We start from the raw sequence: 26,134 nt of genomic DNA on the forward strand, positions 1-26,134 counted from the left end.
CAACCTCCTTTGTAAAAAAAAAAAGACAAACCAAAAAAACCCCGTAACCTCCTTTTGTTAAAAAAAAAGAAAACACAACCTCCTTGTGTAAAAAAAAAAAAACTAAAACCAAAAAACCCCACAACCTCCTTGTGTTTAAAAAAACAAAAAAACCCCCACAACCTCCTTTTGTAAAAATAATAATAAAACAGCTTGTACACTCTTCTCCCCATGTTTTTAAATAGAGCAGGGGCTTGGGAGTAAAGCTCATTCCATATTTTCCTCCCTGGAAAATTTCTTATTTTTATATAATATTCTTGTTATATATCATAAGAAAATGTCTGATTTGGCAGAACCCTTGTTTCTTTTCTTACCTTGACTTCCCTTCTCCGGCTGCGGGGCTTTTACTTCACAGATGTTCAAGGGCTCTGTTTTTCCTTTATCCTATTAGAAATTGAGTGTTTTCCAGTACGGACACACTGACCCTGCCTGATTTTTGAGCTAATTAATCCCTGCTGCTTGTGTGTCAAAGACCCCGATGTCAAAAACCATCCCTGGTTTGGGTCTTTCCAACTTTACCTTCCCTCAACCACCGTCATCATCCGGTAATTCTTCATTGGGGGTGATCCTGGCGGAATCTGGTTCCTATTTCCACATGTTAATGGGGATAATTAGCATCTCTTTAAAATATAATAGGGGAAGATAGGCACTGGGACAGCCCTAATTAATTTCTGGGATGGTTTAGGCGGCTTTTTTATGGTGTGTACACAGGTCTTTGGTGCCATCAGCCTGGGCCATCCATCCATCCATCCATCGGTTTGTGTCCCTCACCAGGAAGTTTCCCAGCCCCCTCCCTAAGAAAAGGAGGATGCGCTGATCTCCCGCTGGTGCATCCCCTCGGATTTTTGAGCAGCTTCACGGATTTTTGAGCAGTTTCACAACAGGTCACTGGTAGCATGTGGGAGTATGTCAAGAGGCAAAGCTCCTCTTCCCGGGATGCTCAGGGATGCAGCGCGTTATCCTGGTGCCAGCGCTGAGTTTGGGGGATGGGGAAAATGGATTTCATCCACACTGTGTGAATTTGGGGGGGGTGGGGAATTTCCCCTCGCCTGGGTTTTCTTTGAGGTGCAGCTCCTGAAATTGAGGATGGTGGGAGCTGTACAAAGGAGAGGAGGAAAAACAAATGCTTTGAGCTGGGATTTAAACATCATTTTAAACAGATAACGAGCAGGTCTTGAGGAACAAATGCAACCTTCGGTCCTCTCTGATGTTTGTCACCCTGTTGACACAATAATAAGACAGGGGAGCTGGAAGAAAACCACTTTTTGGGCACCTTTAGGTGAAATTTTCAGCGGCCAGGTGGTTCTGTTGGTAAATAATTTCCGCAGGGAACAGCACGTGCAGGGCTGGACACGGGAGAGGCAGCAACAGCAGCTGAATATCCCTGTTTCAGGTTAGGAGGAAGCTAAACCATCGTTAATTAGGTCTTAAACAAAGAATTGGGAGGTTGGGAGGCACTGGATGCGCTGTTGGCTGTTGGTGTCACCTCTCCCCCTTCCCTTTTTTTCCGCTCAAGGCACAGGATGCTTGCTGCCCATGTTGATCCCCGTCTCCTGGCTCAGCAGGGTCAGAATTAAAAGGAGTGCTGGCCACTACAAATTTGTTAGTTATTCTTTTAAGCTGCTGGATTTTCCAGCCTAGCCGCCTTTTCCAGGCTATTTGTAGATAATATATCCCTGGGTGGGGTTCATAGCGATGCAGTTTGACCATGAAGTTCACTTTGATGTTGGGTAGCTCAGCGCTTTTCCTGCGAGAGCACCTTTTGTCTTGGGTTGGGGAGGGGGTTGCCTTTACAAACCAAAATTCCAGCTCTTCCCTCTTCCTGCAGAAGGGACCCACGGCTTTATTTTTGCTTTAAAATGCGGCTTTTGCATCCTGCGGAGGGTTGAAGGGTTGACTTTAGGCGGCAGGTAAAGGGAATCGGCACTTCGGGGGGGTGCACAGCACAGGGGACAGCTCTGAAGAACAAGAGAGAATACAGGAGGGAGATGTTCAGCTCGAAATCAGAGGATGACATCAATCCCATTTGGTTCGTATTTACCCATTGCTTCCCAGTAAGCCCCCGGGGAGCAGATCCTCTCACTCCACAGCACGAAGAAACGCGGATTCCTTCATTTTTAGTACTTCCTTGAGCGTGGTGGCTTTTCTCCTCAATTTTTATAAACCACTTCTGCTCCTGACCCACCAAGTCGCGCTGGTTTGGGAGATGTGCAGGTCTCGTGAGCTGGTTAGCACGGAGAGCCGAGTAGCCACGATACGGTCCAGTTAACGGAACAGAAACAGGGTTTAGGATTAAATTAAGTCAACAATTAGTGCTCACGTGTGCCCCAGCTTCTCCTTGCCTGTCTTGCAATCCAGCAAGACAGTACCCACTTCATTTAGCTGCTTGGGCATCCTGAACCTTGTGTGTCTTCTGAAAGTGGGGCTTTAAGTAATTCTCTGGCCTTGAAATTAGAATAAAGTTGCTATGGATGGATCCAGTGCTGCAAATATTGATGTAACCGGTGTCCGGCTGTCTGTGTGCTGGGAATAGTTGGTTTTAACACCCTTAGTTAAACGTCTACAACTCAAAATAGATTAAAATCTGTTTTCTGCTTAGCAACTCACTGTCCAGGACAGGTAGATAACCTCAAACTAACTTTTTTTAAAAAAAAAGCCAAAAAACAAAAAACCAAAAAAAAACCCAAAACAAAACAAAAAACCCCAAAAAAAACCCAAACAACTACAAAATCACTATCATTTGATAACACTTCTCAGAGGCTTTTTTAAAGATTTCTTAATCTTTTTATTTAGTCTGAGGCAAGAGAGGAGGAACATTCAGGTTGGCTTCTTGTGAACGCAGCTGATCTCCTGTTCAGGTCCCAGAGCATCTTTCTTGGTCACTGCTTTAAGGTGGGTGGTGGAGGCATCCTCAGGTTTCCCCCCTTTAGATGGATACCTCCCTGATCAAGTATATCCTCCATGGAATTTCGTTTCCATCTGCTCTGCTCTCACAGATCTGCCTCATTTCAGTCTCAAACATCTGCCTGTTTCAGCCAGCCTGAAATAATCCATCTGCCCAAAGAAAAACCAGCATTTTCTTGCACAAACCACCCTTGTCAAGTTGTTAGGAGAGATTTTTTCCCCCTCCCACAATGTTTTTCGGAGGCCAGTGCTGTGACAGCCCACTGGGTGTTCCTAGTGATTAATTTCTCCCACTTTTCAGCTGGAAAATACCCAGTTTGTGTTTTTACACAAGTGTGTGCACCTGCTGCTATCCCAAACCAGATATGCCCACGATCCCTCCTTCCATCACCATCCTCCATCCTCTGGAGCCCTGTCTGCAGGCTTTGCCCATGTCACTGCTCGTTTGCCAACACTTAATCAGTTTATCTGCTCTCTGCTTCCCGACTCCTTCCTTGCTCCCAGCAAAACCCTTGGATTTATTCTCTTGTGATTCCTCTGGCTGGCATCAGCAGTCCCCACCTTGGGTCCCCTCCGGAGCTCCTCTGGACCAGCAGCCACATTCCCTTTTATCCCGTCGATGCAGTGAGTTTTCCAGACTGATTTTCTCAATTTATTTTTTGCCCCCCAACATCATTTCTGCTCCCTTCCATCCCTGTATCCCTTTAGGGGAGAAGGAGACATCCTTTTGCAGGTCTCCTCCTGGCCTGGCAGTTCCCTCTGCCGGCTCCTGCACCGCACTACAGCCCTTTCCCTTCCCGCCTCTCTCCCGGGGGGAAAAAAACTCTGGAATTTCTTTTGGCAGGCAGCATTAAAATCCCATGGATCTGCATAAACATAGGCAGCATGATCCTGGTGTATTTGAGCCTCTCTATGCTAGGTACCATCCCCGCAGGGTCCGTCCTCCCACATCTCGTTTATAGCTTTGCCTAACGAAGCGCACTGATCACAGTAATCAGCTAAGCCTTCTTCCCTGATTTTCCCACGTGGCCATGAATAAACACGTTATCCTCAGCCAAAGGAGAAGGTAGGATCTGGAGTGTGTTGGTCTCGGGAGGTTGACGAAGGCTTTCTGGTTGGCAAATCTCGACCTGGTGCTACCTTATTATTACATATATGGGATATGTAATCTATTCTTAATTTCTTAATCTATTGATTATTTTCTTCTTGTTAATTATGTTCTTATCTGTAGGTTATGGGCGTGCTACAGCTGGGTTTTCTTAAGCCTAAAAAATGAAGAAAACCCAGCTGTAGCAACATCGATAGCACAATCTATAATACAGAGTAGATTTCTGATCTGTAACATAGATCAGATTAAGAAAACCCAAGCGTGGCGCTGACCTTATAGATTAAGAAAGCCCCATCTATAAAGTAGCATCTATAGCACAGTCTGATACAGAGATAAGTTGGGGTGATGCTGCGGGGGGAGCAAGGTCGGGCTGCAAACCCTTGGCCCATCGCGATGGGCCGAGCAACTGTTAAAAATTGACATTTTCTAATATTTTTTCTCTGATATTTTGGCACACAGGTGGCAGGGGAATGTAAGAGTCATAACGGAACCGCTGGGGAGGGGGAGGAGGGAGGAGAGTGATGTGAATTGGTGTATTTCCAGCTAATCCCTTAAAAAAAAAAAAATAGCTGGGGTTTGAAAATGCAGGAGGAGACTAGTAGCATCCCTCCAAAGGAGCAAGGAGACAGTGAAAAAGATGAGAAAAAGAAGATACATGGGAAAAAAAAAGAATAAATCTAATATAAATACCTAACTGTGTGGATGGGTGGTTAGAGCCTTCACTTTTTAAGTGGAAGAGGAAGAAATTAAACCGATGATGAAATATTTTCCCTTCTCTTTGGAAAAAGAAAAAAAACCCAACAAAAACCTCCTTGGCTTCCTCCTACAGCTGGCTCTCGGAGAGCTATTGTATTGAGCGGGAGCAGAAGGAAGTCGGGCGGACGCAGTCCTTGAAATGATGAATTTAAGGAAGGAGCTTGCCCTAAAGGTGGAAAAATGCCTGGGAAAAACTGAAATACTGGTGCCCATTCCTCGTTTTTCCATAGGTGTCTCGTGTTTGCAGGTGTCTGTAGACTCCTTTCCTTTGCTGGACTATCGATGTACATTAAAAAAAATTACCTCATTCTCTGGAGGTAGCCTTCATTTCTGATGCCTTGGGTTGATGCCTCAGATTAATTGCTTTGTTTGTTTCATCAGATACAGTATCTAAAGGCATTTGTGCCTGAAGCCACGGAAGATAGATGGACAAGCCAAGCAACTTCTGACTCTGCATCATTTTCTGGGGCAAAATTATATGGCAATGTATCCTACAAGGTAACGTAGCTCCTTGCAGCGAGTAAAGAGGCTTCTTTTTGCTTGGCCACCACTTGCTAAGAACAGTTTCTTGCTTAAGAGCTTCCCTTTAATATGTGACCTAGAGGAATCAGCACCACCCCAAAGGAGAATTCAAGGAATTTTGCAAGAGAGGGAAATCCAAATTGCCTCCAGATCCTGTCGGGTTTGAGTCGCATCTCCCCTGGAGAGAGCAGGCAGGCTGCCCTGCTAACGGGGAAGAAAAGCAGGAGCAAAAAGAAAGCCAGGAGTAAGAGGTTTCACAGGAGAGCTGAGCTAACAGCTCTGAACGCCGTGCTCCGCACCTATAAAATCTCCTGTAATTATCCCGGGGGGAGCAAAGGGAGCCTGCCGCAGCTATCTTGTCACTTGAGCAATGCTTCAACTCGCTTGGAGCCCTGAAAAGTTCAACCCCATCATCTAAAGACTAAAATGGGATGTTGCCCTCATAAATTAGGTGGTCGGTGTTGGTTTTACGCCAGTAAAAACAACAGACCACAGCCTTTGAGCGAGGCATGAGACAGGCTGAGGTTTTACAGGGACTCGGAAGCCGTCAAGGGACGCGGCAGTTGAAATTACTGATGCTTCATCTCTCTGCCTCCTCATCCCTCGCTGCCGTACGTGTGGAGACCATGTCTGCACAGCCAGGCCGTGACCGGAGACACGGGGCTGCTCCGGGGCATCAGAATAAAAACCCCAACCCGGAGCGTATGGCTGCCTATAGGTACTGGCAGTATATACCGACTCCAGGCCAGGTGCACCTGCTTTGCTCTTCCCAGTGTAACGCCTCGGCGGCCGCTGGGATTTTTCATGGATCATGCAGGGCTGGGAATCCTACACCAAATCAGTTCCGCCCCAGCTAAGAAAGCACTCCGTGACTCCACCTACGGAGAGATGGGAGACGTTTTCTTCCTTATTTTCCCTAAAATCTCACTTGAAACTGGTGAATCATGAGGCTTTTAATTAATCTCACACAATATGTAGCGGTCAGATTAATAACTGCATGTCTTAAGCTTAGCATGGGCTCAGCATTAAATGAGACGAAGGAGCGTGTCGTGCAGGGTGGCTTTACACAAGGAGGGTCCCACACGCCCAGTAAGGGTGGGATTCGCTGGGGGGTGGTGGTGGTGAGGCTTCCGTTGTTCTTGTTGAGTTGAAGAGCCATCATGTTCATGAACCATCGGCTCATGGTGGCCGGTCATGGCTCGGGGGTGACCCCTTCACGCAGCTGTAGATTAGGAGGATGGATTTGTCTCCGTGAGCTCTTGGGAGAGCTTTGAAATACGCCCTGGGAGAAATCCACAGGCTCTGTAAAAACTCCTTCCTCCCCACCCCCAGGTTTCTGGTTGGTTTTTTTTATTTAGAATTTAGGAAATTTTTTTAGAATTTAATTTTTTAGAATATTTTTATATATTTTACATATATATATATATATATTAGAATTTATTTAGAATTCCTGAATTGGCTACCTAAAGATTAGCTGTATAAATGATCTCCCTAATTGATCTACTTTAAGATCAGCTACCTAGAGATCACCTGCCCAAAGATTATCTGCCTAGATTATCTATCTGAATTATCTACTTAAATTAACTACCTAAAATTATTCTCTGAGATGATCTCCCTAACGTTTATCTACCTAGGTGATCTACCTAAAGCCTGTCTACCTACATTATCTGCCGAAAGCAGATCATAGGAATTAAATTTGGGTCTGTCCGCTGCGTGGCTCAGCTGGAGCATCCCCTGAAGGACAGGCTTTGGCTTGAGGCTGGGGTCAGCTGGCCCCTGGGGTGGGGTGAGGACTGCCAAGAAGCTGGAAAGGAGGTAAATGCATCGCTTTGCGCTCCTTTAGCTGGAGCTAAAAGTGGGCTGACACCCCTTTATCACCTCTTTGTGCTGGTGGCAACCCCAACCCTGGGGCTGAAGCTGGTACCTGCCCAGGGCGGCTTGTTAGAGCCTCATTTAGAGGCAGCGGAGGCTCCCTTGGAGTCCTCGTTAGCCTAATTAGGCAAGAACCAAGGGTAAAACACTTGCTAAGGAGTGGAGAGGCAGCTCTGGTTGTGGAAGAGGCAGCAGATTGCCTGAGAATAACCTTCCTTGCCCTGGGATGCAGAAGGGTGACATCAGTCATTGGGGTGACATCAGTTGTTGGGGTGACACGAGTGTTGCTGAGCGAGTGGGGCGCGAGGTGTGGTGGCCTGAGCGAGTCCAGCAGTTGAGTTTTAAGCAGCACCTGGTACCAAAAACCAGGATTGCCGTCCCCTCATCTCCCTTCTCTGTGGTTTACAGGGTGTCTGGTGAGGAATGCAATGGGATCAATAGCATGTCGGTGGAGAGCGGCCCTGGAACGAGACTGAGAAATTTGCCGGTCATGGGGGATGGACTAGAAACCACCCAGATGTCTACGACGCAGTCCCAGGCTCAACCCCAACCAGGCAGTGCTGTAGGCGTGAATCCCCCGCCGCCGGAGACCTCCAACCCCAACAAACCCAAGCGCCAGACCAACCAGCTGCAGTATCTGCTCAAGGTGGTGCTGAAGACGCTGTGGAAGCACCAGTTTGCGTGGCCTTTCCAGCAGCCCGTGGATGCTGTCAAGCTGAACCTCCCTGTAAGTAGAGGTCAAGCAACTGGTTTGTGGTGGGAGGAGGAGTGAGACCCAAAGGGTGTGTCCGCACCGTATCCCGAAATCACAGAATCGCTCTTGAATGGTTGGACCTGATGATCTTAAGGATCTTTTCCAACCTTAAATGATTGTATGATTCTGTGATCTTTTACAACACACGCACACAAGGAGGAATTTCCAGTGGCTCAGCTACTGCTTTGCCCTTTACCAGCCTCCTCTTCCCACCAGGATGCGGAGAAGAAAGTAGGAATATTATTTCAGGAGTCGAGGAGGGTGAGGCTGCAGTGCTTTGTCCCCTCGCCAAGCGCCAAAAATTTAACACACCAAAAATAATTAAAATTCCAAGATTCCTTAAGCAAATCCCACATTGACTTGGACTCTGCCTTGCTGCACCCCGAAGCCCAGCGCCCTTTTCTGCGCCTTCCTTAAACCTCCCGTGATCGCTGCTTTATCAGTGGATTTTTTTGGATTCTTTTTTTTGGATTTTTTTTTTCACTGAAAACACTCGGAGCCTTTCACAGAGCATCTTGTGTTCACACGGCCGCTGCGCTTCTCGCGGCGCCGTTGGTAACACGAGTTGTTTCAGAAAGGACACCGATTTTAAGTTAATTGGCAATTAAATCGAGGGGATCGAGTGCTCCCTCAATCAGTTTGCGGGGGATCCCGTGCTGGGCAGGAGTGTGGATCTGCCCCAGGGTGGGGAGGCTGGACCGATGGGCACAGAGGTTCACCGGGCTCCGTGCTGGGTCCTGCACCTGGGTCACAGCCACCCCCCAAGGTGGAGGAGCTGCCTGGGGGCCTACCTGACGGCCAGCAGCCTGCCCAGGTGGCCCAGAGGGCCAGCAGCAGCCTGGCTTGTGTCAGACACAGTGTGGCCAGCAGGACCAGGGTGGCCATCGTCCCCCTGTGCTCGGCGCTGGGGTGGCCACACCTCAGATCCCATGTTCAGCGTTGGGCCTCTTACTCCAGGAGGGATGTGGAGGGGCTGGAGCGTGTCCAGAGGTGGGAGAAGGGGCTAGAGAAGGATCTAGAGAACTTGTGAGGAGCAGCTGAGGGAACCAAGGTGGAGAAGAGGCGGCTGAGGGGTGACCTCGCTCTCTGCAGCTGCCTGAGAGGAGGCTGTAGCGAGGTGTGGGTCACTTTCTTCCCGTGTTGTAAGTAACAGGACAAGAGGAAATGACCTTAAATTGCATCAGGGGAGGTCGAGATTGGATATTTAGGTAAAATTTCATCACCAAAAAGGTTGTCTGGTGTTGGAATGGGCTGCCCAGGAGGTGGTGGAGCCACCATCCCAGGGGGTATCTAAAGGGCGTGTCGGTGGCGATGCTTATGGACGGGTTTTAGTGGTGTTGATGGTTGGACTTCATGATTTTCAAGATCTTCTAGTCTCAACAACTCTACAGTTCTAAACTGGCACGGAAGCCTTGTCCTGCTGCAAGGGTTGCGTGGTGGCCTGCCGGTGTCCTCCCTGGCAGCCCTTCCCGTGGCCCCTCACCAGGACGAGTTCAGAGTCAAACCCAAGGAGCCAGCAAAATAATTCAGAGGTCGTTAGTTACAGTAAATCACAGCAGCATCCTCCCGGCTGCACCTCTGGTTTGGACCCTTCCAGCTCCCACCAGAGGCAGCTTGGTCCCTTCCTCCTTGAGATGCTCTCCCTTGAGAGAGGTGTTTCTCCCTAACACCCAATTTTCCTTGTCTGTTTTATTTTTAAGGTGTAATAACTCTTAAATATATAATTCTTAGCCGGGCATCAGACTGTTTAATTTTTTCGTGATAGGAACCAGCTCCCTCTTGCACGTGGATAGTGCCGGTTCTATAGCAACAGCATTTCCAGCCCCCTTTATTTTTTTTCTAAACGTTATGCCTAAAAATAGAAACATAGGATGCATTTTAAAAATAATAATAAAAAAAAAATAGGATGCATTTAAAGGGTTGTAATAAATCTGATTTCCCCACTTCTTACGACACTCTGTTAAACGTGTGATCTCCTGCGAAGGGTCATTGATTCCCCGTAACATTTTTAGCAATTACTCAGCACCATTACCAACCAAAATCCCAGAATCGTGGCGTTTTGGTGCTTCTGGGGTTGAATTACTCATTGCCCAAAGGTTTTTCCTTCTGTTAAATGAAAAATCCCAGCTGAGAGGCTGATGGGATTGAAGTCTGGTGGGCTGAGTATCTGCTGGGTGTGGAGGATCTCACCCAGGTGGGTCTGGGGATGAGATGGAGCAATCCCAGACCTTAAACTTGCCTGACATTTCAGTTCCCACACTGACCTCTCCCTCTTTGCCCTTCGCAGGATTATTATAAGATAATTAAAACTCCGATGGATATGGGAACAATAAAGAAACGCTTGGAGAATAACTACTACTGGAACGCTCAAGAATGTATCCAGGATTTTAACACGATGTTTACAAACTGCTACATCTACAATAAGGTACAGAAAGTTCCCAAATCTGCCTTTTTTTTTTTTTCCCCCCAAGGGAAATCTGCATCCTCTTTTTCCAAGGGAAGTCTGCAGAAATGCAGGCATTGCTTGTTTGAATGGTCCTTAAAAGGAACAACTGTCGAGATCAGCTTCTTCAGGAAAACAAATGGGATTAATCTGTTGGGAGCTCAGGTGCGTCAGTCTTCTGCTGAGAAGCAAGAAGCAGACAGGGCTGGCTCAGCAGCCTTCCCTCCCAGGAGAAGTATTAGCAGATATCTTCAGTCTCGACGTTGTTTGGTTTCTTTTTTTCTTTTTCTTTTTTCTTAAAAGGCAATTTTTAAGATTTTCTTAGGGTCTGACTTGAACAGAGCCTCCAAAGTTATCAAACAGCTCCTTGAGAAGTAGGTCTGTGCTCCTGATGTCCTACAGCTTCGGTAAGGAGCTGACTTCATGCTGGTAGGGAAAAACCAGGGATACACGGAGCAGCACGTTGAGTTTGTCATGCCTGACTGTGCCCTCGTTGAGAAGATTCCCTTCCGGAGAGTGAGAAACATCCTGAAAACCATTTTATAAACAGTTGGGGTGGAGGAAAAAAAAATAAAAATCTGGAGGCATGAGGAGCATCCCAGGGCATTTCTGCAAATGGTGGTGGTGGGAGAGTGGCCTGTGTCAGCCAAAACTTGGGAATGGTGGTGGAGCTTGGAGAGCTGGAGAAGATTCTCAGGGGTGGTACTAGGCTGAGCACAAGCTGCTCGCTCGTTGTCTTGTTAAGTAGCAGAAGAACCACAAACACCAACGAAGGGTTTACTGCTGTCCTCGAGGTCAGCAAGACGTGGTCGGCGCCTCAGCCTTCTCCTTCGCCGGCCGCTCCACCCTTTCCACCACCACTTGCCTGAGCATTTCAGTTCCCCTTTGCTTTCTGTCCTTGGTTCTCCCAGGTCTTTTATCTCCATTCCTGTTGCTCTTGTGTGCTTTGACCTTTTTTTCCTCCTCCTCTCAGAAATACTGCACAAGACCTCTCTAGTTTGTTCCAAAAACCCCAGGCATTAGCAGTTCTGGTCCTTCAGAACCGTTTCCTTGGCCATTGCCTTTCCTGGTTTGAGTCAGCATCATTTAACGTGAACGAGGGTGAGCTCTGAAGGGCTTCAATTACTCGATATTTGCCTTCAAGTCTTCCGTCACGTTCTCCCACCACGGTGTCTTCCCCCTGCCAGCTTTCTCCCTGATCCTCCCCTGATCTTCCCTCATCTTCACTGGTGTCCTCCAGGCTGGGGGCAGAAAAGCATCTGAAGAAACATCTCTGTCGGCCTCATGGAGCCTGCAGACCATCAGCAGAGCAGGTTTGTGCGTGCCGTCTGATGGGCCAGCGTGGTTTTAACTGGTCCTGGTGCCAATGGCAGAGCCAGAGCTGCCTCCTCTTGGTGTCACCACGTCATGACAGTGATGGCCATTGGGTTATTGTCTTCACATCAATCCAGACTCTTCTTCTGTTGCCACCTGCTCTTCCCTCTCTGCCAAGGTTTATTACTATCCACAGAAGACCTTCCAGACCTCCCTGGAGCAGTGACACCACTGCTGCAGGGTGCTCCTGGGCAGGTGGTCTCATCCTCTCTGGGTTTTTTCCCCAGCCTTTGCCTTCTCCAGATCTGTCAAGACCACTTCATCCTGTCCTCTCCTTCCACGCTGATTTAGCAACAAATAGAGGCTCACAACAGTCCTCTTCCTCCTTAAAAACCTCCTTTTCCAGGGAGGAAATTTCCTTGCAAGGGGCCAAGCTCTTACCCCCTATTCTGCTCCTCTACGGAGAGAGCTCTTCCATGAGACCACCAGGGCAGGGGGCTCTCACATGGTGGAAATGACTGGCTGGCATTAACCCACCGCTTCCATTTTCCACTTTTTCCTCTTTTTTCCCTTCCTTCCTTCCGAAAACAGAGTTTGCTGCAGGCAGGTAACACCTTGCATCAGTTTATTATCCAGTGCATCTGCTTGGTGATGTCCTTGCCCATCATCTGGTTTTTACCTAGAAAATACAACAACTTTAGGGTGAGGATTTGTGTATTCCATGCTTGGGGCAGCATCCCGCATGGCTTCCCGCTGCACTGTAACGAAACGGCAGCGCTGAGGAGGCTGAAAATCCAAATTCTCTCTGGAAATACATACCTTGACTAATTTATCCTTTTTTTTTATTATTTTTCCCTCCAGCCAGGGGATGACATAGTCTTAATGGCAGAAGCTCTAGAAAAGCTTTTCCTGCAGAAAATCTCCGAAATGACCCAGGAGGAAACGGAAATCGTTATAGCCCAGACGAAAGGAAGAGGACGTGCAAGGAAGGAAGCAGGTATGACACTTCTTCATAGCATGGCTCTGGATAAGCGCCGCTCAGCTTCACGCAGTGTCTTGACCGCAAGCTCTGGACCCGGTTTTATCCTTGCTTGAATGAAGAGCACTTAATTGGGGTGTTAATTAAAACCCAGGCATCCTCCTGTGGTTGTCAGTATTCTCAGTGCCTCTCTGTACCGTGTAGAGCGTCTAAACCAGGGTGGGAAGGAGGGTGGCTGCCTCGTGCGCTGGCCTGTCCTCAGGAGCTTGTCTCTGGTGAAGGGCAGGACTGGGGGATGTCCTCAAAGTCCCTCGTCTGTGGCTTCTGGGTGTCATTTTCAGGGGGGAGGAGGAGTGTTGGGGACAGGCTTTGCGTACAGCACTGCTGAGGCTTGTGTATTTATAGTGCTGGTGACACATCAGCGTTCCCAGCTCTCCCGCGCAGGTAAAAAGCTGAGAGCGATCGTCAAAGCGTTTCATTTCTGCCGTGGGGGGAGCTGAGGTGGTGAAATACCCCTCACAGCACCTCAGGGGTTAAAATGCCACGAATTCGGTTGTGGCAGACCCCTTGGAGTTCCACAGCTGCTTTGATGTCGTAAAAAAAAGCAGCAGGGACCCCCGAGGAAGCGGCTCGCGATGCGGTGGCTCCAGCCTGCCGAGGGAGTCATGGCAGGGAGAGCGTCTGAACCCAGTCCTGAGCGGCGTCAGCCCCCCGCTCTCCTCCTGTAACATCCTCAAGTTCTAATTGCCACGCCTCATTTATTAAGTTTTGCCTGATGCTCGAGGAGCTCGCCATCCTTAGTAAGGATGCGTTGCCCCAAGCGAGGCAGAACGCCGCTCCCCGAAGATGAATTTGCTTTGTGCTCGGCCAGAATCCCAGAAATCCCTTTTCCTGCAGCCAGGCTGTTGGATTGACCTCGTCTTGCTCCTTCGTAGGGCTGAAAAATCAATCTGCATGCTTTAGGCTCAGCATAAAGTGGAATTGCAGCATTTTGAACCCTCTTTAAGGTTATAAATCGGTAAAATGATGTTCTGTATTTGTGTCTGGTGGTACCTTAAGGCTTTATGTTAATGATGTAGGCTTTGTTATTTATTTTTTTTTATGCTTTGCTCCTGGATTTAAAGGCTCAGAAATTACCATTTTTCTCACTTAAGCCGGTCCTCTCTCTGCTGCGTAATATAGAAGTGCAGTTCAACCACTCGGTTCATTTATTTAGTCTGTCTGATAGAAGAGCATCTAATCGAGTAAAAAAAGAAAATAATCTCTGCTGGCACTTAAGGAGTGCACAAAATAGCTGCCAAGTTAGGTATTTTCCTGCTAACGTTTCTGGTCTGAACTCTTCTCTTCTTTAATTAACTCTGTTACGTTGAAGGCTCCCCTCCTTTCGCTCTGTGTTCTCTAATAATCAGATTCTTCTGCTCTGCGGATTTTTTTTTCCCCAATCTTTTAGTCCTCCTTTACAGCTCTTCTATGAACCTGCTCCAGTTTTTCACATCCAGAAGTGTGGACACCACAACTGGATGTAGATGTGACTGCTACTAGAGGTAAAATTGTCTTCCGATTCCCCTGTCTGTACCTCAAGGATTTCATTAGCTCATTTATTTGGGATTCCAAGCATCCCCCAGGCTCAACATCGGCTGCTGATGCCATCGGATCGTTCCTCAAAGGGTTGAGAACATCCTGGCCATGACTCGATCTCAATGGCACCTCGTCCGATGCGTGTCCACTTTGGAGCTCGCCTTCTGAATTTCAGACATTTCTCATCTCCATCTTGTGTCATTCCCATTCTTTTAACCCCAATGCTGTGCAATCCCAAGGAAAACGGCACGTGCAGGAGCGTCACCAAGCTTGTGCCACCAAAAAAAAAGATGATATGACCCTATTTTTACTGCCTACATCCCACAACCCTTCTGGAACACTGAATCCTCGCGTCTGTTCTGATGCTGTGTCAGCCTTGGACTGGTGCTGCTGGGATCTCAGTGGGTTATTTTCCGAGGTTTACTGGAAAATCAGTGGAAGATATCCAGGCAGCTCGAGGGTTGACCCTCAGAGAGGATTTGAAAACCAGTTGTCTGAGTCATAGAGGAAAAAAAGTTGGACTTCAGGAGTCACTGCTGAACATCCTGGGTAGCTGCTGGAAGAGAAAGCATTTCTGCACTGCCATCGCCTGGGCAGCTGCTGCAAATTCAGAGCAAGATTTATTAAATCCACTGGGTCTTCCCTCAGCTCTTACCCACCGTCATCAGCTGCCTGCGCGGAGGGGTGTCCTACTGTTTTCAGAACATCTTTTAATCTAAACCACCAAAGAACAAAAGAACAAAAAAAAAAAAAAAAAAAGCTCAAAAAGTTGGAACAGCTCAAACTGCTTTAATGACTTTGGCTTTATTCTCTTTTCCCGTGCCTTGGGCAGGTTTTTGCCATCCGTTCTCTCGCCGGGGGAGGACTGTGTGTGTTCCCATGCGTGTTTCTCTTGCGTGGCTCAAGTTTTCTTTCTCTCTGTGTCCGTGAGTCCTTTCAGCATGGTGAAATCCAGGTTTGGAAGCCTCAACAGACGCAGTTGCTGCTTTTTTCCTGCGTGTGACCAAGTCGTGATTACTTGTAGCTGAGATTATTTTTGTTTAATTGTTATTTTTTTGTAGGCACTGTGTGCAGGGAGAAGCTCTTCTTGGTTAGAGAATTACTGGCCATCTCCTTTCTCAGCATCTTTTGGAAGGAGAAGTGATGAAATCGCCCGTAGAGAAGATCTTTTTACTTACGCGACGTAGAGGGCGCTTACAAACACAGGTCTCCTTTCCTCTTTGTGACCCTACAGTGTATAGAATCTATAGGTCCCCACCTGAGCTCATCACCCTCCAGCTCTTCACCTATAGTATTGACCAGGAGGGAGCTGTAGGTTCACCTGGAAATTCTGTACATACATAGCCTGGGGCATCCCACCCTGGGTGCTTCCGTGTTGTGATTTACTGCATAGAATAGAAATATAATATAATAGCTCTCTGTTTACTATGTGGAATATCTATCTGGGGACCTGCAAGATGGTTTTCCTCTTTCTACCTCCTGTTAAATCCTATTGTGTAGTAAATAATTCAGTGTATAGTAATGGATTTAGGGTTATTAAAACCCAGGTGTGATGCTGGCCGAAAAGCTCCGCTGCACAACCCCCGCCGGTGTCCAGTAGAAACTTCCAGCTCCTGTGTAAGGTGGGAGGTGACACATGTGGGCTTTGCCTGAGTGATGCAAGAGCTTCTTTGTAGTCCCAGCAGGACCCCTGGGATCCCAGCAGGACCTCAGGATTCCAGCAGGACCCTGAGATCCCAGCAGGGCTACAGGATCCTTCTGGCTGCAAGTTCCCACCTGATTTGGGGATTTCAGCACTCTGATGTCATTTTATGAGGAGAATGGGATGAAAACTCAGGATTTTGTTCTCTTAACAGGTTGCTGTTTCATTTCTAGCCAAAATAAGCTTGCTAGCAGTCCTAGTCGAGCATCAACGCGCAGCATTTTTCTAGTGGGATTACAATAACTGCAGCTCCTGGGGATCCACTGGGAGCAAATCTGGCTGTGGTTCTTTTCTGATGAATTATTATTTTGGAGTGATTCTTGGAAGAGGTGCTGGCTAGCCAGCAGGGCAGAACACACAGCTTAACGTGTCGGGCTCAGGAGAATTTCCTTGTTGTAAGAGTGACGAAAGAGCAGCCGAAATGCAGCCCCTGCTGCGGGGAGCACGGGTACGGATCGAGCGGTGGGATTTCCCCCTGCTCTGGATGTGCACAAGGGATCAGTCCCCACCTTTTCCAAAACACTGAGCTCTCTTCTGGCTGAAGATAAAAATTAATTATTGCTAATGAGGTACGTGTGCTGTCTGGCAGAAGGCGCTCCGGTAACACCTGCTGATCCCAAACCTCTGGGGTCGGTCTCGCTTTGCTGATACCTTTGTCTTGAAGGTCTGCTGGAAGCACGGAGATGTATCCCAGCATCATCCAGGCTTTGCAGCATTCCCCTTGCGGAGGCTGTTGGATCATGCCAGAAAGTTGGGAGGTTTGATCAGAGCTTTGCCCTGCAAAGCAGCAGCAGCTCAAACAAGGAGGGGTCTTCCCAGGGACGCTGGAAGGTCCAGAGACGGCGCTGCCGTGTCCCCACCTCCGCGGTCACCCCATGTTTGAAACCACCTAACGCCCTCGCTCCACAGCCATCGGGAGAGGTTTCCCCTGGACAGTAGCAGCTGTGATGACTTTTAAGTCCCCGAGAATGAAGAAACTCTTCTTGATCATGGAGCAGAAATTGCTCCCGAAGGAAGAGCTGCACCGTTTTGGTTCCAGAATGATGATAATCAAGAATCGTTGCCTAGAAAAAAGGGATAGGCAGGGAAAGGGGCACTTGTCCTGCCCTGCCTGCCAGAAATCTTTTGGGAAGGAAAGAGAGGAGGATGTCCGTGGCTGATTTTGCTCTTTTTCTGGAGAGGTTTTAGTAGTTAGATCCTGAGCTTCTTCACCCAGCAAAATAATACCATAAAAATAATCCTTGTGAAGGAAAACACGGTGTTTGTCCCTGACTGGTTGCTCAAGAACAGGAACTGCGAGGTATTAATTATCTACTGAGCAATGTTTTTTAAGTGGTGTTATTACGAAAGATGAATTGGTTTTCCCGTTAAAGCAACTAAGTGTGGAGAGGGAAGCAACCCTTTCTTTCTTTCTTTCTTTTCTCTTGGCAGTGACATCCAAACCAGGATCATCAACGGTACCGAACGCAACCCAAGCGTCGTCCCCGGTGCAGACGCAGGCGCCGCAGCAAAACCTCCAGTCTGCGCAGACGACTCATTCCTTCCCTTCCGTCACCCCCGACCTCATCGTCCAGACCCCAGTAATGACGATGGTGCCTCCTCAACCTCCTGCGCCGCCTCCACCTGCTCCCCAGGCCCCTGCGCCGCCGGCCCCGGCTCCCCAGCCCATCCAGCCTCACCCTCCTGTTATCCCAACACCCGCCCAGCCCGTGAAGGTAGGTGATTCCTTAGTTACCTTCCTGTGACAGCTTAAATTAATTACCTTCACCACGTAGAAATGCCGCAGCCCGTCAAGTGGTCGCCCTTTGCTTTGCTGCTGAAGTCAGTCACGTTTGAAGGCAAACGGCCACAGTTTGGTCAAAAAAATGATGTTCTGAGAAATGTGAGGAGCCTACGTGACCCTCTCTGACACCAGTTTAAGTTAGACTTGATGAGTTCCACCCAGGTTTGCATGGAAACCCTGTTTATCCTCTTAAAAACTTCCTTCCTTGAGCTTTGTATGACTCAGGAGGGAAATCTCAGCTTGCTGTGGTGACTCATGCCCTTGATCTTTGCTGGTACAACAGAGATAATCCATGGTTTTCTGTAGAACTCAGCACAGACCAACAATAGCTGAATATTTTTGAAGGGCTTCCAGTGTCCTCGTAGCGTTGCCCTGAGGCTCGAGTCAACTAGCGATGGGCAAATCTTGAGTCAGCGCCACAAGAAACACAACGTGCTCGAAGCCAAAATCATGATGCCTAATGTAATACTGCTTTATTTGATTGGTTATAGACAAAAAAAGGGGTGAAGAGGAAAGCAGACACCACGACGCCAACGACCATTGACCCAATCCACGAATCGTCATCGCTGCCCACTGAACCCAAGTCCACCAAGCTGGGTCCGCGCCGGGAAAGCAGCCGCCCGGTGAAGCCTCCAAAGAAGGACGTTCCAGACTCGCAACAACACGTGGTAGAAAAGAGTAGCAAAATCTCTGAGCAGTTAAAATACTGCAGCGGGATCATCAAAGAGATGTTCGCCAAGAAACACGCCGCCTACGCCTGGCCCTTCTACAAACCTGTGGATGTGGAAGCCCTGGGACTGCACGATTATTGCGATATCATTAAACATCCCATGGATCTGAGCACAATCAAAGTAAGCTCAGGTTTATAGGAGGGGGGAGGTCGGGGTCTGAGCAGATAAAAAAGGGCGTTTTCTCCCCATGCATGCGCACTGGGCGGCTCCAGATGTCTGCCAGATTTATTTTGGCCCTAGGGTTCTGGTACATTCGGTCTCTTTTCTTCTCTTGCTGTTATCCTGACATTTGGGAAAAACAAACAAGCCGGCATCCTTCCAGAAGGGCTCTTAGGAAATGCTCGCACAGGGTTTTTTATAGAAAATTTCCATTACTGTCTAAATCTTCCCTTTTATTGTAGCCCAGGAGATGGCCTCAGAGAGCATAAATTGCAGGAAGAAGGGGATTTGATTAAAACCAACCCCGTTTTTGAGTCTTTTTGAAATAAAGGGCTGTCTTTCTGAAGTTGTCTGTCTAAATCCATCTGCTCAAGCACAGTTAGTTCTGTCTGGTTTAGAATTGCCCCATTGTCAAGAGCAACTGCAAATTCATCCGTGCTTCCCCTTGAAACCTTAGTTTGTTATTGAAGCTGCGTCATTTTAAAAAGCCGCCTGCAAAGGCATCCACGTTTCTCCTTCGAATGTTAATTCGTGATGTAGAAGTCTAACGTCAGGAAACCTTAATTAATGATTTAGGAGTCTTCAGCTTTCTAGTTAGCCAACCTTAATTCATTATTTAGAAGTCTTAACTTTTTAGCTGCAGGATGAACTTAGGTGCCAGCAGGTTAAGCTTGGCTCTGACTCCTGCTTCCCCCACTTTGGCTCTGCGTTCTAAACCCGGAGGACTCGGTTTCCTCTTCCCGCAGCCCACTCCTTGCCGAGGTTATGCCAGGCTTGAAGCCACCCATGATGACGGCTCTTCCTTCGTGGTGGCGTTCTGGATCCATAGGATCTTGGTGGGCCAAACCTGGGGGATGCTGAAGTAAATTCTGGCCTTGCTTCTTTCTCCTCCAGCCTGGCCAGCAATGAGCGTTAGGTCTTGCACGTCCGTTGCTGCCTGTCCATCTCGCTGCCCCAGTGTCTGGCAGGGCTGCGTGGCTGAGGTCACCCTTGGCAGATGTTGCTGGGACAGCTGTCGAGCGTTCTCTGTCTTCCAGTTGTCCTAGTCAGCCCTGCTTTCCCAAGGAGGGAGGAGGAGGCTTGAAGCTTCTCTTGGCTCAGCTGGCATTGCCACAGCTGGATGCGGCGTTTGGGGGGGGTGAGGGGTCATTTCAAGGCTCTCTCCACCCGGATCAGTCCTCCCAGCTCCACATAGGCATGGGACAGGAGCTGGCGGCCGTAGAGCGGGTCTGTGCTCTCCTAGGGTAGAGGTCCAAGCTCTAGAGACACCAGTGTGATTCCTGGAGGAAGGGTGGGTGGTTGAAAGCATTTGAGATGGTTGAATCCTGTCTTTAGGTGTCACCAAAGCCTGTCAGCTTCTTCCATCGTTAAGTGAAGGACCATCCCGGTGGCCTCTGTCCCTCCCACCAGGGAACACCGGTCAGACAACTCTTGAGATCTTTCTAGGGGACCGATCGGAGCTCACAGCATTGTTCTAATGCACAGTCTTGGGTGTTTGTGGAGGTTTAACCCTTCTTGGTTGAGGTCAGTTCGTGCTCCTGCCCTTGAGCACCGCTCTTCCAACACAGCATCCCTGCTCCCTTCTTCATCCAAACCACCCAGCGGCCATCAGCCACCAAGAAGGTGGCTTAGAGACCTCTTGAGCATCGTTGAGGATGCCCGTAGTCAGCTCTGGTTTTTACAAACCATCCACCATCCTTCATTTGATCAAAATCAGTTGTCCAGACGTAGGGAGATAATGGGCGCGTGGAGTCGGTGGGCGCCACGGAGCTGTATTTCAGTTGATTGATCTGACATATTTGCATTGTTAATAGTGGGAGTTTTGTTGGGTTTTTTCCCTCTCCTCTCCTTTCTAGTCTAAACTGGAGAACCGGGAATACCGAGATGCTCAGGAATTCGCGGCAGACGTACGATTGATGTTCTCCAATTGCTATAAGTACAACCCCGCCGACCACGAGGTGGTGGCCATGGCGCGGAAGCTGCAGGTAAGGACGCGCGTTGTCACTTCGGATTTTGATGAATACCACCATCTCTCTTGACTTATTTTTCCAAGCCACATAGTCCTGAAAAAACATTTTTTTTAAAAAAAAATGAGTGTGGTGGATTACAGTAAAAAAAAAATGACATTTTTTGCTGTAGAAGTGATACAAGGAGTGAGCTGACTCGGCTCGGTTTCCTTCTTGATGATAAAGGAATAGGAGGCGAAAGCACAGCTCCAAAATGTCACTTTTTCTCCCCAAAACACCTAGAAAGAAAACAAACGACAGTACCTGTTGCATTGTGCTGCTTTAATTTCCTCTTCCTGACATTCTTCTGGTGAAGTTTTCTGCTTTGCTCCTTCCTGAAAGGTTTGTAATTAATGAATTAGCAGCTAAAGAAGCCCTGTGTCTTGTGCGAAGTGCTTGTGCTGCTCCAAAAAAAAAAAAAAAATCTGGTTTCCTTCGTTTCTTGGGAATTTGGAGCTGCTGGCTGAAGCAGGGAAAAGCACTTTGCTCCCAGCGGGTCTGGGAGAGACCGAGCTCCTTTTGCTGCTGAAGGAGCTCACGGCAGCCACAGAAAACCGCTGCAAAGGGATGGAGAGCTCCTAAATTTGGTAGGTTTTGACCAAAACATCTCAACACCTATCATTAAAACCACTTGGCCATTCCCCGTTATCGGTCATTTCAGGTAATTAGCTCCTTTAAATGCTAATTCCTCCCTTTTTTTTTTTTCTGGGAGGATTGTGAGCATATTTGTAATTTTTTTAAGAATTAAGGTTTTCTGCTCTTCATCGCTCCTTAATAACTTCACCAGCCGAGCAGCTGGGAGCTGCCGTGAAATCCCCCAAATCCTCGTGGAGCCACATGCGGGATGCTGGAAAGATGCCTTGGCCACAACAAGGAGGGGACGCGGGATGGGCTCAGGGGGATGCGTGGACACAGGAGGCACGTCAGTACGGGAAGAGGTTTTATGAGCTTAGAAAAGCGTGACTCAGGTGGCACGGAGCAGAGCGGGCTGGCGGCGGAGCTCTCACTGTGAAAGGAGAAGAAAATCGACGTCGTTTGCTTCAACCGGCAGAAGACAAGCTGGGAAAGGATCTGAGTTTACACTAGAAAGCGTGGGAAAAATGTTAAGATTGGGGGAAAAACTATTAAATTGGGGGTGGTGGCGAAAGGAGAAACTGGATATTAATAACTTTGCTGGGTTTTGCTACCTGGAAACCTTTTAAAAAACTCCATGTGATGCAAACCCTCCCCTCCCCCCCCCCCCCCCGGTACCGACGTCAGAAGAGCTTCGCTCAAGGAAAACAGCGGCTCGTGAAGGGGCTGCCAGCGGTTTTGCTTCGCTCCACATGTGAAGCCGTGATGGAGGCAGAGAAACAAAAGTGGCAGCAAACCCGGCACCTGCGTCCTCTGAGATGGGTCCTCAGTTTTTAACCACTCATAATTTTTTTTGTGATGCTTTTCTCAAAATACCGCTCAGGTTTGGGCTGGTTTAATTTGAGATTAATATACGCTGCGTAAATCTGTGTTTCGCCTTGCTTTTATAATTAATTTAGTAGGATTCAGCATCTTACTAATATTTTTTCTGGATTTTACGATAAGTAGATGCCGGAAAACACGATGCTCACCCTCTGGCTGCTCTTTTCCTTCTTGTTTTTAGTCTTAACGCAGAAAGTCGCAGCCTCTTTAAGCAACATCTTGGAGCGTTTTCCAACAACCAGCAGAATGAAAAGGCGATTCCTGATCTGAAATTCCGGTCACTTGCGGTGCAGGCTGCCGAGCACTGAATAGTTTCATGGAAACGTGGTATTTTTCTTTTTTTTTTTTTTTTTTTTATGAGGGAAAATCCTCAGTGACTGGCATTGCCAGGTGATACCATCTGGACCAAGGGCTGGATGAAATCAGGATTTCATCTGCATCAATCCAGTGGACAGGCTTGGGAACACATCCCTGCAAAGATCAACCACTCGGGAAACTTATTTCTGACACAGAAAGGTGAAAAAAAGTGCATTTTGAACGTAGTAATCCCCAGAAAATGGGCATTGAATTTCAGAGCCAGCCGCGCAGCGGTGATGGGATGGAGGTTAGTACCACAGCACTGGCTGCATCCCGCTCCCCACCCTGTGAGACCGCGGTGGCACCTCTCCGTTTGCTTTTCCCGTGCCCAGAAAACTGATTTCAGAAATAAAATTTTAAAAAACAGAGGTTGCTGGAGCACTGCTGAGGTTTGGAAACGATGCTGAAGATTCAAGTTTGGACTGGTGTACCCGTAAACAATAAACATGGCATCTTTGTTAATAGACGGTGGCAGGCGCTGCCTTCAGCGTTACCCTCTGTGCGGGAAACATCTGCCTCTGGAATGATCGTTCTCCTGCTTTTTGTGACCACTTCACCCTCAGAAGATGATTTCTTGGATTTTCAGGGTTACTGTCGGTGCATGGAAGATGTTTACGGTTCATGTTGGTCCCAGTGAGGATGGCTCAGTGGTACCAGTGATGTAGGACTAAGAATCCCTGATTAAAAAGTCATTAATTTGCTCATTATCTACTCAGGGGTTTTTCTCATCCCTCTCTGTTTGGATTCTTGGGATCCTTCAGACGTTGAGGGTTTTGCCTAACCTGGATGCTTTCGAATTGATGGATTGCTTTTTAACTTCACACAAAGGAACTTTAAATTAACCTTGCTGTTAATTAAAAGACCAGGTAGGTAAAAAAAAAAAAACCAACCCAGGGGGGTTATTTTTGACCCTAGAGAACTTCGAAATGGAGTATATGTGCTGGTGGAGCGTTGCCTGTTGGTGATAATCAAGGACCAGACTTTCTGGTTGATAGAAAACAGTAATTAAGTTGTAAACACCCATTAAGTGCAGCGATTCAGTGACACGTGTGTGCCTCTGTTGTTCTGCAAGCTGGAGGAGCTGGGAAATCTCTCCTTTTCCTCCCACGTTTTCTGCTCCTTCCCCTGAAATCTGAACCTGAGCCCGTCGGTGAAGTCAGCGGCGTTTCTGCCAGCAGATGGAAGCAGCAAAGCAATATCTCCCACGCCCAGAAACACCCAGGCTGCAGAAAAAAAACCTTGAGTAAAGGCACGAGGCAGCTGAGGATGGAGAAATGCAGTCCAGCAGTGCTCCACCTGCTCGGCTTTATACTTAGAGTGGAAAAATAATGGATGCTGAGTAGTAGAGAACCCAACAGGTCCTTAAAATCACGAGGATGAGCTTGAAATAGAAGAGCTGGGCACCCTCAGGATGGGAAACGTCGCTCCCACGCTCGAGTGATGAGTTAAATCAGCGTGATTTCGTGGGGGTGTTGGCTGCAGGATTTTGAGTTAAGTTTTATAAATCAATATAAACGTGCATATAATATAAATTGACAGTTCACTGGGTTTTAAAAATCACCAGTCTTGGCTGGTGGGTTTCTGGTCACAGCCACGCACCCAGGACTTGGAAAATAATAAAAATAAACAGTAACTGTAGACAGAAAGTCAAACCTTCAATAGGCAAGAGGAGAAATGACCTGGTTTATTTTATGATTTGATGTTGAAGATGTGGACACTGACACTTGTGCCGCCTTGGAGATGTCCATCCCACCATCTTCAGTCATCATCTGGGAGCTGCCGGGCTCCTTACGGGCTCCAAAAGGAGCCTGGGGTGAGTCACTAAGCTCAGAAATTAGTGCCTGACTTCTAAATACCTAAAATCAGATGAATCAAGCCCGTTTTCAAGGCTCATTTGCGTTGTAGGAGGTGCTCAAAAAATAGGATTTTGGTCTGCAAGTGGTTCACCTTTCACAAGGTGGCACCTTGGGGGAAAAAACAGCTTTTTTGGGATGCAAGAGGCACTCATTCCTCTTCTGGGAAACTACAAAAAAGACACTGCAAACCCTCTAAATACAGCCGGCTTTCCCACCTGATCTGCCTTGTCTTAGGTTCAAATGAAAATGGATTTTCCTGTCAGGCTTTAGGACAAAGAAGGACTTTGACATCGGTGGGATAACTGGAATTAAACTGGTGTCGCATCCCTTGCTCATGAGGATATTGGGTAATGTCTTTGCACAGGTTGGTTGGGTTGAATTGAGGTGGTTTTGATGGGATGCGGGTCAGGAAAATCCAGGCAGGTTGAAGAGGGGACTGGAACCGCGAAGCTGCAGTTCCTGCCTTCAGCTCTCCGCAGATCCATTGCAGAAGATGTAGAACATCTCAAGTACCTGGATGATGTGGCTTTTAAATGAGTCTTCTCCTCCTTGTTGGTAAATTTTAGCCCCCAAACCATCTTGGAGACAGTCAAAATTCCAAGTGGGCTTGGAGCTTCCAGGAAATTCTGTTTTCTGCAACACGCAGTGTGGCGGTTGTTCAGGTGGAGACCACAGATCCATAGGGAACACCCTGGAGATCCCAGCCATGCTTGTAGTACCTTGCTTTGCCGAACCACCTGTTATTTTTAACCCTCTGTTTTCAGGACGTGTTTGAGATGCGCTTCGCCAAGATGCCAGATGAACCAGAAGAACCTGTGATTCCAGCTTCTTCTCCGGTGGTGGTGCCACCTCCCACCAAGGTGGCTCCCCCTTCCTCCAGCGATAGCAGCAGTGATAGCTCCTCCGACAGCGACAGCTCGTCGGATGACTCCGAGGAAGAGCGAGCTCAGCGGTTAGCGGAGCTCCAGGAGCAGGTACCGCACCTGTCGTGATGGATTGGGGGTCCCCACTGCATCCTTCTTCTTGGACTTGGTGGCCTTGGGGACTTCAGCTCAAAGCTGTAGACTTTCTTGGCTGTACAGTAATGACTATCAGCTTTGCTTTTTTTTTTTGCCTTTTTTTTTTTTTTTTTTTTCACATTTTTCAAGCGAAGCAGAAAGAGTTGGTGCTTGTCAGGATGGTCCTGTGCAGCGAGGACACACTGGTGGTCCCCAGCGGCAGGAATTTGCGCTTGGGGGGACACCCCTGAACTCATGGGGTGGAGCAAGGATTTACCCAGCGTGGGGAAAGCCCGTGAGATAACGAGCAGCGCTCCAACCCCTGGCCTTGACTCCCACATCTTCCCTGCTCGTGGCATTGTTAATGATGCTAATTAAAGCGTCATTAGTGCGTAGCAGGGAGGAATGCCCCTAAAGAGGTTGTCTCCTTCCTCGTGTGGTGGCCAGCACTTTCATGGCCAGAAATGCCAGCGTGACGAAAAGCTGGAAGAACCAACGTAATTGTTCCTAAAAGATAAGAAAGCGTTAGGCGGTAGAGAAAAAAAGTTAATTAATATGGAAAAGGAGGAGGTGCTGGGCAGAAGTATCTTGATCTTGGTGTGTGTCTGCCTTGCAGCTTAAAGCAGTGCATGAACAGCTTGCAGCCCTGTCCCAGCCACAGCAGAACAAACCAAAGAAAAAAGAGAAAGACAAGAAGGAGAAGAAGAAGGAGAAGCACAAAAAGAAGGAAGAGCTGGAAGATGCCAAGAAAAGCAAAGCCAAGGAACCACCACCCAAGAAGGCCAAGAAAAGCAACAGCAACAGCAGTACCTCCAGGT

The 26,134-nt window shown here is 48.0% G+C and overlaps 1 protein-coding gene across 11 annotated transcripts in view; it reads left to right on the forward strand.

Annotated features, from left to right (window-relative positions):
* The window catches only part of BRD4 (bromodomain containing 4), a 75,363-nt gene that overhangs the window by 26,643 nt on the left and 22,586 nt on the right, over positions 1 to 26,134 (forward strand). For 10 of the 11 annotated variants that reach the window (XM_080409966.1, XM_080409968.1, XM_080409974.1 and 7 more), the window contains 9 exons: positions 5,189 to 5,305; positions 7,610 to 7,928; positions 10,243 to 10,380; positions 12,574 to 12,709; positions 17,403 to 17,686; positions 18,246 to 18,605; positions 20,501 to 20,629; positions 25,083 to 25,292; positions 25,933 to 26,132. In XM_080409966.1, coding sequence (XP_080266092.1) covers positions 5,286 to 5,305; positions 7,610 to 7,928; positions 10,243 to 10,380; positions 12,574 to 12,709; positions 17,403 to 17,686; positions 18,246 to 18,605; positions 20,501 to 20,629; positions 25,083 to 25,292; positions 25,933 to 26,132 — 1,796 coding nt within the window. In that variant the 5' untranslated portion in view covers positions 5,189 to 5,285. Of the gene's footprint in view, positions 1 to 2,832; positions 2,932 to 5,188; positions 5,306 to 7,609; positions 7,929 to 10,242; positions 10,381 to 12,573; positions 12,710 to 17,402; positions 17,687 to 18,245; positions 18,606 to 20,500; positions 20,630 to 25,082; positions 25,293 to 25,932; positions 26,133 to 26,134 lie in introns of all 11 variants that reach the window. The other variant, XM_080409976.1, reaches the window with a different exon arrangement.

This window comes from Falco punctatus, assembly GCF_963210335.1.
Source record: "Falco punctatus genome assembly, chromosome: 13".
In the NCBI taxonomy this organism is placed as follows: Eukaryota; Metazoa; Chordata; class Aves; order Falconiformes; family Falconidae; genus Falco; species Falco punctatus.